Source organism: Rosa chinensis, chromosome 4 (genome assembly GCF_002994745.2).
Source record: "Rosa chinensis cultivar Old Blush chromosome 4, RchiOBHm-V2, whole genome shotgun sequence".
NCBI lineage: Eukaryota > Viridiplantae > Streptophyta > Magnoliopsida > Rosales > Rosaceae > Rosa > Rosa chinensis.
In genome coordinates this window covers 36,024,474-36,039,082 of record NC_037091.1, presented here as the reverse complement: position 1 = coordinate 36,039,082, position 14,609 = coordinate 36,024,474, and the positions used below count along the sequence as shown (strand labels likewise).

The following is a 14,609-nucleotide window of genomic DNA, read 5'->3' as shown; positions in this document are numbered from 1 at the left end:
TATTAAGAGAAGAGAGCTTGCTCTCCAAAACATAAATTTTTTACCAATTTAACCTTTATATATAAAAAAAAACTATGAGATATAATTAATCAATGAGGGTAATATGGTAAATTGTAAAATAGAAGAAAAAAAAATTAAAAAGCAGAAAATGTGATAGTTGTATGGAGAGTTTTTCCACTACCTTTAACTTCTTTCTACACACATAGTGGATGGGCCCTGCTAGTAATATATATCTAACACTCTCCACATTCGAAACTATTAGCCAAAAAAAAAAAAAAAACATTTCCAAATATTAATTTTCAACTATTGTTGATTATGGGTGTCATTGTAAAAGCACAATACACCCCCGAACCATAATTGGTGGAGAAGAAGAGAGACCCAGATCTGTTAGGAATGGTTTTTCTTTTCTAAACCGCTTAACCTAGACGTCGACTCCGTGTGGGAGACGGAGTGTTATATATAGTTACGCCTCCGCTAACATTATATCCAAATTTCAAATCCTCTCCTTCCTCTTGTCCATCCCCCTCTTACCTCTTGTTCTCAGTCCGCTTCCGTCCAGATCATAATTCCCAGAGCACAATGGGCGCCTTAAAGGGCTCCACCGATGAGCCTAGGGTTAGCCCCGGCCGGCAAAACCGTCGGAAACGGATGTCATCAACGGATGCGAAGAAAGACGGGCGAAAGAAAGCCAAGGTTGATGGTGCTACAGAGACTTTGGAGGTAAACAATTTAGGGATTAGTTGGTTTGCTCCATTTACTGTTTTAAGCACGAGCTCTATTAGCTTTTTTAGAAGCTTGAGAGAAAATCTTAGAGTTGACAATCTAGTCAGTACTGATCAGTTCCATTTTACTCGTAAGAGTCAACTGGCTATAGGTCAAGAGTCTTCTAGGGTTGTTGAGAATGACTTACCCGGGTTGGTCTGCAACGACCTTTGTAATGGAAAAGAAAACATATGCATCCCTGTTACAAATGAAATTGATGTCCCTCCTGTAGCTCCCGAAAAGTTTGAGTATCTCAGCTCCATTGAAGTAGCAAAAAATTTCGTCATTCCGGCGAGTGCTGAGGGATGTAATTGCAAAGGGAAGTGTACTAATACGAGGACTTGTTCGTGTGCTAGGCTCAATGGATCTGACTTTCCTTATGTTCGGAAAGCCGGTGGCGGCAGATTGTTTGAGCCTAAGGCTGTTGTTTTCGAGTGTGGTCCGAACTGTGGCTGCGGGCCCAAGTGTGTGAACCGTACTTCTCAGCAGGGATTGAAGTACAGGCTTGAGGTTTATAAGACACCTGACAAAGGCTGGGCTGTTAGGTCTTGGGATTTTATTCCCTCTGGTGGTTATGTTTGCGAGTATACTGGTGTTCTGATGAAGACCAGTGAACTGGACAATGTCTCCATGAATGACTACTTTTTTGAAATTGATTGTGAGCATACAATGAATGGGATTGGAGTGAGGGAGAAGCGCCTAGGTGAAGTGCCCATTTCAAATGGTCTTGGTGCTGGCGAAGATGGAGGTGACAAGTTATTAGTAGAAAGTGACCCCGACTATTGTATAGATGCTGGATCCAGTGGGAATGTTGCTAGGTTTATCAACCATAGTTGCGAGCCGAATCTGTTTGTGCAGTGTGTCTTGAGTTCTCACCATGATGTTAAACTAGCTAGAATTGTGTTGTTTGCTTCCGATGACATACCTCCTATGCAAGAGCTGACTTATGACTATGGCTATGAGCTTGATAGTGTCGTTGGTGCTGATGGAAAAGTCAAGGAGTTGGCTTGTCATTGTGGTACAGCGGACTGTCGGAAGCGTTTGTACTAGAAAAGAATGGATGCACAATTTGGAGTAAGTTCAACTGTATACCTCTATGAGTTCTTCTTTTACTCGTTTATGGAGTTGATAACCTTGGAGAAAGAAGAAGCATTTTGATTCAATAAACATAAAGTACTTTTCATGCAAGACATCTGTTCGTTAGTTTGGTTTTTCTTTATATATAGTCAATGTATCTGGGATTATGCTGAGTTAGAATCATGAATGCAGGTGCAGCATCGTTACTTTTGAGATTTTTAAGGTCTCTTTTTTCAAAAAAGACTATAAATCAAACCATTAATTAACTCCCAACAACAACCAAAAATTAAAGTGGAATAAATATGAAATAGAAAACGAAGTTTGAGTCCTTGCTTAATTTCTCCATGCCAAACCAAGTCAGAATTGAAATCTCATATCATTTCTGTGTGAAAGAAACTTGGAATAAAAAGAATCAATTTTTGATGACACGATATCTTTCATATCCATGCTATGATATCTGCTGCTACATAATACTCATTTATTAACGATGTATTAATACTAGCATACTACACCATCGATATCCTTAATCAACTCTAAAAAAATCTACATATATTTAGTAACGTAACTCTATAGTCTATACTCACTAGTTTGCGTCTTAAAAAAACTAAGGGCTAGTTTGGGATTGCTGTGACTTTTAAAAAAAAAAAATTGCTGGTTCTCCGTTGTGAGAATAATCAGCTGTGAATTAAAACAGTTTCGTGCATGTTTGGTAAATAATATTTGTAAAAATGTTGTCAGTACATAAAACAACTGCAAAGTATGTTTTGATCCACACAACAGTTTCTAAAAGCAACATCTAGGCTGCTTCTAAAATCTGCTGTCAGTGACCTATAATTTTCAATTAAAGCTATTTTTTATTTATTTACCAAACACAATAAAATCTAAAATTTTGGAACAAAAGCTGATTTTTTTTAAAAGCGAAGTAATCCCAAACGGGGCCTTATTCTGACAATAAGAGTCAGATGGTTTTACCCAAATGTTTTATTTTGTTTGACAATCCAATTCAAACCCAACCCTCCCAAAAGTGGGTAGGTTGGCAGATTGGATGATCGATCCGCAAAAATGCTCATCCCCAGTAGGCTAGTAGTTATTGAAAAAACAAAATGACATTAAGCTCAAATAGTTTGACCTAAAAGATATGTAAACTTTACTTAATGATGTGCTGTAATTTAACATTCTAACATGATATTCTATCATACAGATCTTCATCCGAAACACAATCACCACTGCCAGATACCAAATAATTGAATCGTATATTAGTAGCCAACCATTAATGAAATTTAGCAATCACGCAGCTAGAACTCATGATGTTACTCACTATCATTTTTCACAAGACAATGATATGTTTATAGATGGGTCTAGATTTAGTGTGAAAAGTACGTACAACCTACACAATTTGATATAAAATTAGTACGTTACAAGAATACAAGATCGTATTTATCTAATTAATATTCAACCTGCTTCTCAAGTCAGCCAATTCGGCAGAATATCATCCTAACCCAATAACTTTGTTTCACAATTCCATTAACAATTAAGTGAGATACAAACCGTAACCTAAGATCTAGATCATGGGTTCGAGTCACCATGGGGTAGGAGTGAAATTCTTTGATCCTCTTTGTAAAAAAAATACAATAATAATAATAAAAATATATAAAAAATAATAAATAAAAAAACCGTGTTTATAACTTCCGCCATATTTCTACCTATCATGATCTTCATCATGTAGCCTTCCCTTTTCAAGAAGCAACTTCTAGTCAACTTCATAGTTATCTTTAGCACATTGCTTGAATAATTCCTTTCGCCGCTTAACGATCCTACATTCTTGACTCTCACAAATAACAAGCTTCAACTCGTTGCTATTTCCAGTTCTATTCTGTAAAAAGTCGAAAATTAAAAATTTAAACAAACTAGGTACTCATATTGTATAAAATATTTGGTATATATGCCACAAGCTAGCAGAGAAAAAGATATTAAAAACAGAGACATAAGCACGAAGCTAGGAATTGATGCCCTTGGCGTCAAATAATAAAAAATGTGACTTGTACAGGATATTTTTCTGTACAGTGAAATTTATGAGCAATTCATTTATCAAACAACTTTGGAGCAAATGGGAGTCTGAAAATCGGAACCAATAGTATATACGTTCCCTAGATATTTCCAACAAAAGCAAAAATAGAGTAAGAATGCTTCTACCGAATCTATAATTTTGCAATATAATAAACATATTACATATGGAGTAATGGTTAATGGTCACAGACTACTAAGGCCCGTTTGGATGATAGGAAATCATGGTATGGAATAGGAATTAATTTCATTTTCCATTTGGAGGTGTCGTTTGGTTATAATCAGATATTGGAAAGGAAACAATGAGATTTGAGTGGAAATTAGTTCCCTCAAAAATCTAGTTAGGGGTGGTATTCTAGTTTCATTTCCCACTGTTAAAAGTAAAATTAAATATATTTATATACCCTTGCCAATATTCCGTATAAGTTGATTGTCATAATTGTATTTTAATTAGTAAAAAGGTGTTATTGAAAATTATAATTTTACATATTATTCCTATGACTTACCAAACACTACAATAGAAATATTGCTCTGCTAGAGTTTGTTTTCTAGGGTTCTAGAAGGAGAGTTCACAATACCATTTTGATGGAAATTATTAGCTGGAATTGCAGAGGTATCTACAACGACACTACCAAGAGAGCTTTGAAGGATCTAATCATCCAGAATAAGCCTCAAATCGTTTTCTTATGTGAAACCAAGATAAGCAAAATGAAAATATTAGGGGATTAAAAAAATTTCTAGGCAGGCGTCTCCTAGCTTTTCGGAGCGACCTTGGTTTTTCGAAACCTAGGTTTTGAACTAGCGGCGGCGATCTTGCAAGGCGATCTTCCCTCAGGCAAGGAGGTGATCGTGGAGCAGCGAGATACTGCGGCGGTGTGGGACGGGGTCTCCGCGTTGATCGTGAGTTGCGGCGAGAGGTTAGAGGCCTCTCTGACCGTGTTTTTTCTGGGTTAGATCCGGTCTTTGAGCATCGTGCAGCGTCGACGACTGGTGGTTGTTGTCTCTGGTTGCGGCGGTTGACGAGGCCGGGTGCTCGGGTGTGTCGATTGGGGCATCGATCTTGGCGTTGTCGTTTAGAGACGTTGATCGAGTTTGTTCTTTGAGGGCAGCGGCTCAAGGCGATCTCTAGCCGGCTCTGTTATCCATGTTGTGGTCAGGAAGGCCGCCAGAATTGATGGCGGTCGTGGAGGCGGAGTGGCAGCAGAGGATCGGGGCTCCGGCTCGGTTGGACTGGAATGTTCCTCCCTTGTTGGCTTGGGGTTGGGCCTGGGCTCAACTTTGGGCTGATGGGGCAGGAGACTATTCATGCTAGGCAAGGTTTGGCTTGGGTTTGGGCCTACGGGCTTGGGCTTAGGGCAAGAAAATCTGGGCCCTAATATGTTAGGGTATGAGTCTATGTGAGGTTGGATTAACTTCTATGAGTCTTCTATGACGTTTCTAGTCACTTGCTTATACCACAATTGCGTGATTGGCAAGTGGGGGCTAGTTGAATGATTTCTTTTCCGTAGGAGGCGAGGTTTTTTCATTCTTGTATAGGCTCGCTTAAATGTGAGCGTCCCGGTGATCTTTAAAGGTTTGCTTTAGCTTAGGTAGGTTACTCCGGATTTTCTTGCCGGATTTCTCATGTAAGTTTTGGTAGACTTCAGCCATTTTTCTGTTGATCTAATGAATTCAACTTCTATTTCAAAAAAAAAAAAATAAGCAGAATGGAAGACTTTCTCTCTTTGCATCTGGCTCTAGGGTTTTCGAATTCTAAAGAGGTTCTAAGTGATGGACAAGCTGGGGGTTTGGGACTATTCTATAGTGCAGACATGGATCTGAGGGTTCGAACGCAATCTGCGCATCATATTGATGCAAAGAGATCCATGGGGGACCTGGAGAAGCTCACTGGCGTTTAACGGGATTTTATGGTTATGCCCGAACTGTAGATCGTGATCTGTCATGGCATCTGTTGAAGGAGTTGGGTGATATAGATTTGTTACCATAGGTCGTTATTGGGGACTTTAACGAGATTCTCAATAGAGATGAGAAGATAGGTGGGCTACCTAGGGCAGAACGGCAAATGAGGGGTTTCAGGGAGGCATTAGGCTACTATGATCTATTAGATTTGGGTTTTCAGGGCTCTAGGGCTACATGGTGGAACTCTGAAACTCATCTAAGGTTAGATTGGGCTGTGTGTACTCCATCTTGGTGTGATGTGTTTGGATTTGCAAGGGTTACTCATCTGCCACCTAGTGACTCCGACCATTTTCCTATATTGCTCCAAGAAAGTGCAATCCCTATACCTAAGAGACCAAAACATCATAGGCTCAAATTTGAATCGTTTTGGTTACAACATCCAGAGTGTGATCCATTGGTAAAGGGTGCTTGGCAAACTGAATATACTGGCATTCCTATGTTTCAAGTGATCAAGAAGCTAGCTCATACTCGAATTGTTTTAGACAAATGGCAAAGAGAGGCTTTTAGATTCGGCAACAGCAGATGCTTGGAGTTCGAACAAGACTGGAGGAATTAATGGATTCCACTTCTACGATGGCTATTCCAGAGGAAAAGAAAAGGCTGATGGATAAACTTCAATTACTTTTGTCCCAAGAAGAGTCTTTTTGGAGACAAAGAGCAAAGGTGTTGTGGTTGAAAGAAGGCAATAGAAATACCGGCTTCTTTCATCTAAAGGCTGCAAACAGAAAGGGTAAGAATGTTATCCATGGGTTATTTGATAATCAAAATGTTTGGTACAAGGATGATGTTGGAGTGGAATAAGTGGTCACAGAGTTTTTCACTTCTCTGTTTACTGCAACTTCGATTGACATGGATGCAATGAATCAGACTCTTAATGCAATTATGCTGTATGTGACACCGGCAATGAATGCCTATCTTTGTGCTCCATATTCTAAAGATAAAGTTAAAAGTGCTTTGTTCTAGATGTACCCTACAAAATCCCCCGGACCAGATGGTATGCCCCCATTATTCTTTCAACATTATTGGAAGATTGTGGGTAATGATGTAACAAATGCAGTTCAGGACTTTCTACATAACTGAAAGCTACTTAAGGAGGTGAACTTTACAGATATTTGTTTAATTCCAAAGGTTGTTATAACCCTATGACAATGTTGGATTTGAGACCTATAGCGCTTTATAACGTTCTTTACAAGATCTGTTCGAAAGCTATTGCAAACAGACTCAAAACCCTCCTGCCAGATATTATCTCGCCCTTTCAAAGTGCATTTACACTTGGGAGGTTAATTATTGACAAAATTCTTGTTGCCAATGAGGTTGCTCATTTTATTCATAATAAAAGGGAAGGGCTTGGGATATGTGGCTCTAAAATTGGATTTGAGTAAAGCATATGACAGAATAGAATGGTTCTTTCTCAAGAAGGTATTGGAGAGATTTGGATTCACAAGGATTTGGATTGAGTTGGTCATGCAATGTGTTTGTACAGTTAAATTCTCTTTCTTAATTCGGGGAAAACCTATGGGACTTGTCACACCTAGCAGAGGTCTGCAACAGGGGGATCCCCTATCACCTTACATTTTCTTAATTGGTGCAGAAGGTTTCTCTGCACTCCTATAACAAAAACAGCGACTCGGTCGTCTCCCAGGGGTTGAGGTCTTTTGATGCTCCATCTATTAATCATCTGCTTTTTGCAGATGATAGTATGTTATATGCTCAAGCTTCCTGTGAGGCTTGTTATGAAATTCAGGAAGTTATTGAGACGTATGGAAGAGCATCTGGACAGCTGGTGAATTTTAACAAGAGCTCAGTGGTGTTCAGCAAAAATGTAGATAAGGCCTTACAGGATGATGTTGCCTCGGTGATGGGGGTGGAAATTGTGGAATCTCATGAAAGATATTTGGGTCTTCCAACATATGTAGGCCGCAAAAAAACTGCTACTTTTCAGTACATCAAAGAAAGACTTGCCAAGAAGTTAAAAACATGGCAAGGGAAAATGCTTAGTGGAGTTGGAAAAGATATTCTAGTCCAGGTTGTTGCTCAAGCTCTTCCGACTTATGTTATGAGCGTCTTTCAATTAACGCATAATTTTTGTGAGGACTTGGAACAAAAGTGCGCTAGGTTTTGGTGGGGGAGTACGGATGACAAGAGGAAGATACACTGGAAAGCTTGGAGTTTTCTTTGTCACCCTAAGGAGGAAGGATGCTTGGGTTTTCGGAACCTTAGTGAATTCAACAGAGCTATGCTTGCAAAACAAGCTTGAAGGATAGTATGTAAACCGGATTCACTTATTGCTAGAGTTTACAAGGAAAAATAATTTCCAGATGGTTCTTTTTGGGATGCTCCTAGCCATAGTGCCCCATTTTATTCTTGGAGAAGTATTTTTGGGACACGAGACTTACTGAGATTGGGGTCGTATTGGCAGATTGGTAATGGGAGCTCTGTTCGTATTTGGCATGATGCTTGGGTGCCAGATTTACCAAACTTTGCTCCTACTTCAGGTCTATCATTGCATAATGAAAGCATGAGGGTCATGGAACTTATCAGTGTACCAGGATTCTGGGATGAGCTAAAGGTACGTTCAATATTTAATGTGGTGGAGGTAGAAGATATTTTAGCTATACCTTTGTCTCGATATCTGGTACAAGATAGACTTGCATGGAAGCCGGACAAAAAGGCGAGTTTTCAGTGAAAACAGCTTATAAGCATGCTTTCTCATCAGTGGTGGAATGGCCTGCGATTTTGAATCAGACTTCTACTACTTTTTGGAAGCAAATATGGAAGGCTTAGATTCCTTGTACTGCTAAGGTGAACATGTGGAAGATTTGTAATGATATTCTTCCATCATTGGATCGTTTGGTAACCAAACATGTTAATCTTGAGTCCCAGCTATGTGTGCTATGCATTGGGAGGCGGGAAACTACATTACATTTATGTCGAGACTGTCCTTTTACTAGGGCAGTTTTGACCTCAAGTCAAACACTTGCTCATGTTATGTTTCACGACTGAGACAGATTCTTTGAGTGTGCTGGACTGGATTAAGTTTTGTTCAGGTAGTTAACTACTCAACACTTTGATATGTTGATCTTTCTACCATGGGGGGTGTGGAAGGAAAGAAATAGTAGAGTATGGGAGGGGAAGACTAAGACTGTAGGTGATGTAGTGCTGCTCTCCACCTCTAGGCTTCAAGATTACAGCTTCCATAGTTCTTGTAATCTTAGTTGAGGAAACAGGAATGTTGGGGCAATTCGTTGGAAATGTCCTCCTTTTGGTTGTGTTAAGTTGAACATTGATGGGGCTTTTGATATAGCTTCTGGAACTGGTGGGATTGGTTTGGTGTTAAGAGATCATTAAGGACAATTTCTGGTGGGGAAGGGCAGACCGGTCTTGGGATTGTTGTCTGCTGAACATTCTGAGCTTCTAGCGTGTAGGGAAGCCCTCGAAATCATTGTTGACCAGTCTTTGCAACCTGCAATTGTGGAAACTGATTCTTTAATCATCCAACAACAGTTGTGTAAGGCTGGTGTTAACCTTTCCAGATTGGGTCGGATTTATGATGATCTAGGAGTGCTTCTTGATGCTCTGCCCAATGTTTGAATTATGCACACAAGAAGGGAAGCCAACATTGCAGCTCACCTAATGGCTGCAGAAGCTGTTGCTGCTGGCCAGCCTCTCTTTTACTCATGTACCTTCCTTTCTTTGTAATGTGATAGATGTTGAACTTTGTAATCACTAATATGTTTTCTTTCAATAAAGTTTGACACCATTCCTCTAAAAAAAAAAAAAACACTACAATAGAGATAGAAAATCCATTTCAAAATTTAATTTTCAGTAATGTTCCAAACACTCACATGGAAATACTAAAACCTATTCCATTCCATATGGGTATGAAAAGAAAAATAAATCATTTTCCTTGAAGCATGACATATTAAGTTTTACCAACCCATGGTGAAATACGGCGTGCTCTTTCCATCAGAGCTTTTTAAAAAAAAAAACTACAGCACTTGGCTATACTAGTGTTTAACAAAGATGCTCCATGATCCCTAAGGTCATTGCTTCTGCTTGATATCAACTTCTGATTGTCAAATCCACTCTTTGATTTCCTGATCGATCTCTTACAATGTGCACTACTGTCCGTCTGGAACTGGATCAAATATACTACTACATCTCCACTTCCAAATGTACCAAAGAGCCACAGCAAAATAGCAGTACCAAGGCACCTTGTATGCATGAAACATTTGACTTCAAATTAACCAATAACCAGTCACAAAGAGGGTGGGAGAAGGTGGAAAAGAACTCACCGCGAGTGGAGGTTTTGACCACTCTCGAGGAGAAGCTGCACCCTTTGAAGATGTGATCTAAAGATTCCACGATGCAAGTAGCCAACTCTCTTTTCTAAAACTTCCTCAAATGTTGAGTCAACACAGTATTAGTTCAGAGTACCTCCGCAATTTGCATGGAGCTGATCCTATATTGTGATGCCGAGTAAAGTAAAGTTCGAGCAAACTCTTAACTTATGCTGAAACTAAAATAATCTTTGCCGACTTTCAGGAGCAAAAATAGAAGTTCAAAACTAACTGTTTCTGCTCTGCCCCAGTTGTGTAATCCTCATGCTAAGTATACTATACAAGAAAACGGATCAGCAATAAGCTGGCTACCTTAGCAGGAATCTTAATGTTGCCCAATTCTATTCTGATGCAACTGAAGTCCACCAACAGCTCCTCCTGCATTTTGTGCTCAATCACTAGTTCTTAGTGTTCCAGCAGGGTCTTAAGCAAAAACACTTAGTCAGATTTCCTCACTCCTCTCCTTACAGTTTTACATATCATTACCATTGCTGCCCTTCTCAGTTCCGAGTTTTAAGAGCGATCATAACTAGTGGACCTCTCATAATGACGGGACTTGTGCCGCTTGTGAGAATGCTCATCCCTATCTCTAGAGCTCCTTTTGTGTGAACGCTCCTCCGTGTCCACAGATCTCCTACTGCGATGGAATTCTTCGGTCTCAATAGAGCTCCTTTTGAATGTACGGTCTTCCTGGTCCATAGAACTTTTACGAAACGACTCTTCCTTGTCGAGAGGACTGCTTTTGGGCATGCTTGCTTCCCTATCAGTAGACCTTCTGTGAGTACCTCCTTCTCTATCTCTAGAGCTCCTACTGTGATGGCGTTGAGCTGACTCATTAGAGCTCCTTCTGGGTGAATGGTAGTCCTCATCCATAGATCTTTTATGAAACCTGTCATCATTATCTGCAGGATTGCTTTTGCGTATGTTCGCTTCCCTATCCATTGACCTTCTGTGAGTACCTTTTTCCCCATCTACTGAGCTTCTTTTTCTTCTAGGTGGGGATGGGTCCTACAAACATATATGAAGAAACAATGAAATGATCATGTGTGATAGAAGTTTCGGGATTAAGGGTCTAGTAATTCTCTCAAACTAAAGATCTACATTGCTTTGAAGAAATGCTATTGTAGGCGGCAGAAGGGAAATATGTAAAGATAATGAGATAAAAACGTGCCTCTGTAATTTATAGGTTACTTAATTTTTGGTTAAGCTCAGGTTATAGAGGTTAAGCAACTTAGCATGCACCTCATTTTCAAGGAGAGGTAGATGGGTAATAAGGTAAACAAGGAATACCTGATACCGGGACATGTATTGCCCTTCTGGTGGAGGTGGGATTCCAAGTTTCTCCAGATCATCATATGGGATACGACTGGTCAAAGAGAAACAGATGAGTGCATATAATCCACACACACACACACACACACACACACACACATATGGAAACCTTGCCACAGAAACAGGCTCAAAGCACGAATTGGTAACTTTCAAAGAGACTTCCTCTTGACAACCTCCACAGTTCAATAATGGTAAAGGAGCCCAATCATTCCCATCAATCATCTTGTTAATATAAGAGCCAAATACACGGTATAAACTCATAGAAGTTCATTTGTGCAGAAATTTAAGTTAACCTTCATAGATTGTAGTCTTAATCAAGATCAACTTAGTAATTAAATCCTAAGCTGAAGGACAAAACACCTAGCCAGGAAATACTGGAGAATTCTCTACAATGTTGTCACATCTGACAATTTATGCAAAAGGAGATATCCATTGTATGTAGCTGCAAACAACAGCTATGCCAATAAAAGCATTTCTATACAGGACAAAAGTGTACAGTATGAAGATTACTGAAAAGAATCCACCTCAATGATATTCAAATGAAATGGGAAAGGTAATATGAAGACATGGTAGGTATGAGTGTACAGTATGAAGATTAGTGAAAAGAATCCACCTCAATGATATTCAAATGAAATGGGAAAGGCAATATGAATACATGGTAGGTATGACTATATGATTTCAGAATGATATTCTGTAACTGAAAGACCATTAATAATAATTCTATCCACAAACAACAACTTTTCCGATAGATTTTTGGCCAATCACAATTTTGATATTTTCAGTGGATCTTTGTCCCGTGAACTATTGGAATTGAAGTCCTTTTGTGATATTTCTTAAAACAGTTAAATATGAATTAATCTCAGTGGCTATATCCCTAAAACTGTTTTAGTATAATAGCAATGAATAGTGTTGAACTTCTTTTAAACACACACACACACATATCAAATTATCAAGGGAAATGGTGCAGAACAATGGCCATGACCTTTCATGCATTTAGACCATTTTACATAAATAAGGGAGTCAGACATCATACATGGGAGCTCGAAATGGTCTTTCTCGTCCTCCAAATCGAAGTTGTCCAGATTCCTTCTTACCACCAAAACCCCCTCCTGAAGAAACAGAAAAATTAACATGAATTTGATCCATGTATATGGTAAATGGTGAGTAAAATGAGAATGTTAATTGACCTAATCGTCTTGGAATCCATCCTGGCATCAACTGCTGTCTGTTGTAATCCACGATAATTTCATAATCATCAACAAGGGAATGGTGAGCTTCCTGCAAACAAACAGATTGCTAATTTCTTAATATTGATCAAATAAATTGCATTGTTTCATCAGTTTATTCATCAAATGATATACATGGCTCCGATATAAGCAATCCAAAACTCATATTGGAAAATCATGACAGGTGCTGACACAATTAGAGCTTTCAGCAAGGTAGACTACCAAATCATTAAAAGGTTACAAGATTCTGTAGTCTTATTCTCCCCTATTTGTTAACTAAACTCCTTTCAAGACCTGACTTTCAGTCAAACTTCCCCAACTTTTGTTCCACACTTGACCAAAAAGACCATTCTAGAAAGTGATACCTGCTTTAGCAAGGCACCACCATCAATATTCCAGAAGTTACACACATTTTATCTTTACCTAGAAAATCAAGCAGCTATGAGTTGTCAGTAAAATTATTGTTCAATAGATAACTACACACTGTTTGTTTAGTTTGATGTGGTGGGAATGATGATCAAGTTGGTATATTCTGTAATGGTTTTATCACAAAACAAGCAAGCACACCCAATTCAATTTAACATTGTTGGAGAAGGACAAGTATATGATAAAAAAAAAAAAAAATACTCCACCAAACATGAAACCGAGTGTCAAAGTAGAATCCCCCATCCTATCGAGAGTGGTTAGAACAAGTTGGTGACTTGGTGTACCTTGTATCCACGCCGCATCTCCCTTTCGGTTTCATACTCAACAAAAGCATAGCCACGCGAGGCACCGGTTACTGAATGAAAGGTTCCAAACAAACAGCTTACAACATATACCCTCAATCTCTCATGGTCTTACACTATTCAAGAAGAAATGAAATTTCGCAAAACCATACCCCTAGTAGTACAAAATGAATTGCATAAAGGTACAATACTTTACTAACAAAAAAAAAAATTATACTAAATTAACTGCAATAATCTGAAAGCAAAGCTTACCGATATGCCTGACCAAACGCAAGTTCTTAACCCGACCATACTTGCTCATAGCCTGAAACCCCAAAATTGAAAAGTCATGCGTAGAGCAACAAATTTCAGTGACACAAACACTCAAAGAATTGAAGAATTGGAGAAGGAAGGGAACCTGGCGAAGAGTGTTTTCGGTGGTGAGGGGAGAGAGACGGGCGACGAAGAGAGTGCGGTAGGGGTCGCCGATGAGCTTCGGATCGCCGGACGGGTCATCTGCAAAATTGAAGGGATGAATAACAAGTAACAGATAAGAAAAGAGAAAAGAGAAAAGGGAGGGAGGTTAGAAGGTTACAGAGGGCGGCGGAGGAGCAAAGCCAGGCTCGATAGACGGCGCTGTCGTGAGGGAGAGTGTCGGTGCCGTCGATGCTGCCGGCTTGGATCGGATGGTAGGTATCCGCGTAGAACACTGCCCCTGTCTTCCTCATTCTCCTCCTCTCTCCCCCTTTTCTTACTCTCCCACCATCACTGCGGGTTTTATGTTTCAGATTTATATCAGGTGTTGTGCACGTGACCGACCCAAATCATTTGGGTTTATGATTTTTCGAGAAAACTAATCAAAAATTCAAGTTTCTTGGTCACCTAGTGACCGTGTAATCATCGGGTGGTAACATTAATGTAGTAATATATCAAATCTACTAGTTTGATTCAGAGATACACTGATTTCATTCATTGGTAGAATAATTTGGAACTTCTCTATCTCTGTATCAAACTAATCTACCTCTATATCGAATCAAGTTTACTTGATGTATCGGTACATTAATGTACCGTAGAACTTTACGTGATTATTACTGTTTCAAGACACATTTGAAATTGGTTTCTGCATGCAAATATTTGTCAAT

The 14,609-nt window shown here is 39.3% G+C and overlaps 2 protein-coding genes across 4 annotated transcripts; one reads left to right on the top strand and one right to left on the bottom strand.

Annotated features, from left to right (window-relative positions):
- The first annotated feature begins 492 nt into the window (after positions 1-492).
- On the top strand, positions 493-1,894 carry LOC112199201 (histone-lysine N-methyltransferase, H3 lysine-9 specific SUVH4). The gene has a single exon (XM_024340248.2). The coding sequence runs from the start codon at positions 580-582 to the stop codon at positions 1,810-1,812; it is 1,233 nt and encodes a 410-aa protein (XP_024196016.1). The 5' UTR covers positions 493-579; the 3' UTR covers positions 1,813-1,894.
- A 7,856-nt stretch (positions 1,895-9,750) lies between these two features.
- LOC112197327 (U11/U12 small nuclear ribonucleoprotein 35 kDa protein) lies at positions 9,751-14,241 on the bottom strand. 3 transcript variants are annotated; one of them, XR_005809446.1, is made up of 9 exons: positions 14,063-14,241; positions 13,886-13,983; positions 13,741-13,792; positions 13,471-13,541; positions 12,722-12,830; positions 12,568-12,643; positions 11,493-11,568; positions 10,158-11,210; positions 9,751-10,076 (listed from the first exon to the last, which is right to left on the bottom strand). XR_005809446.1 is itself a non-coding variant. In XM_040517828.1 (8 exons), the coding sequence occupies exons 1-8, from the start codon at positions 14,193-14,195 to the stop codon at positions 10,716-10,718; spliced, it is 1,110 nt and encodes a 369-aa protein (XP_040373762.1). In that variant the 5' UTR covers positions 14,196-14,241; the 3' UTR covers positions 9,751-10,715. The 3 variants fall into 3 exon arrangements, 2 of the variants coding, with proteins under 2 accessions (XP_040373762.1, XP_024193713.1); XM_040517828.1 differs by having other exon boundaries at positions 9,751-11,210; XM_024337945.2 differs by having other exon boundaries at positions 9,751-11,210; positions 12,722-12,812.
- Positions 14,242-14,609: the final 368 nt, after the last annotated feature.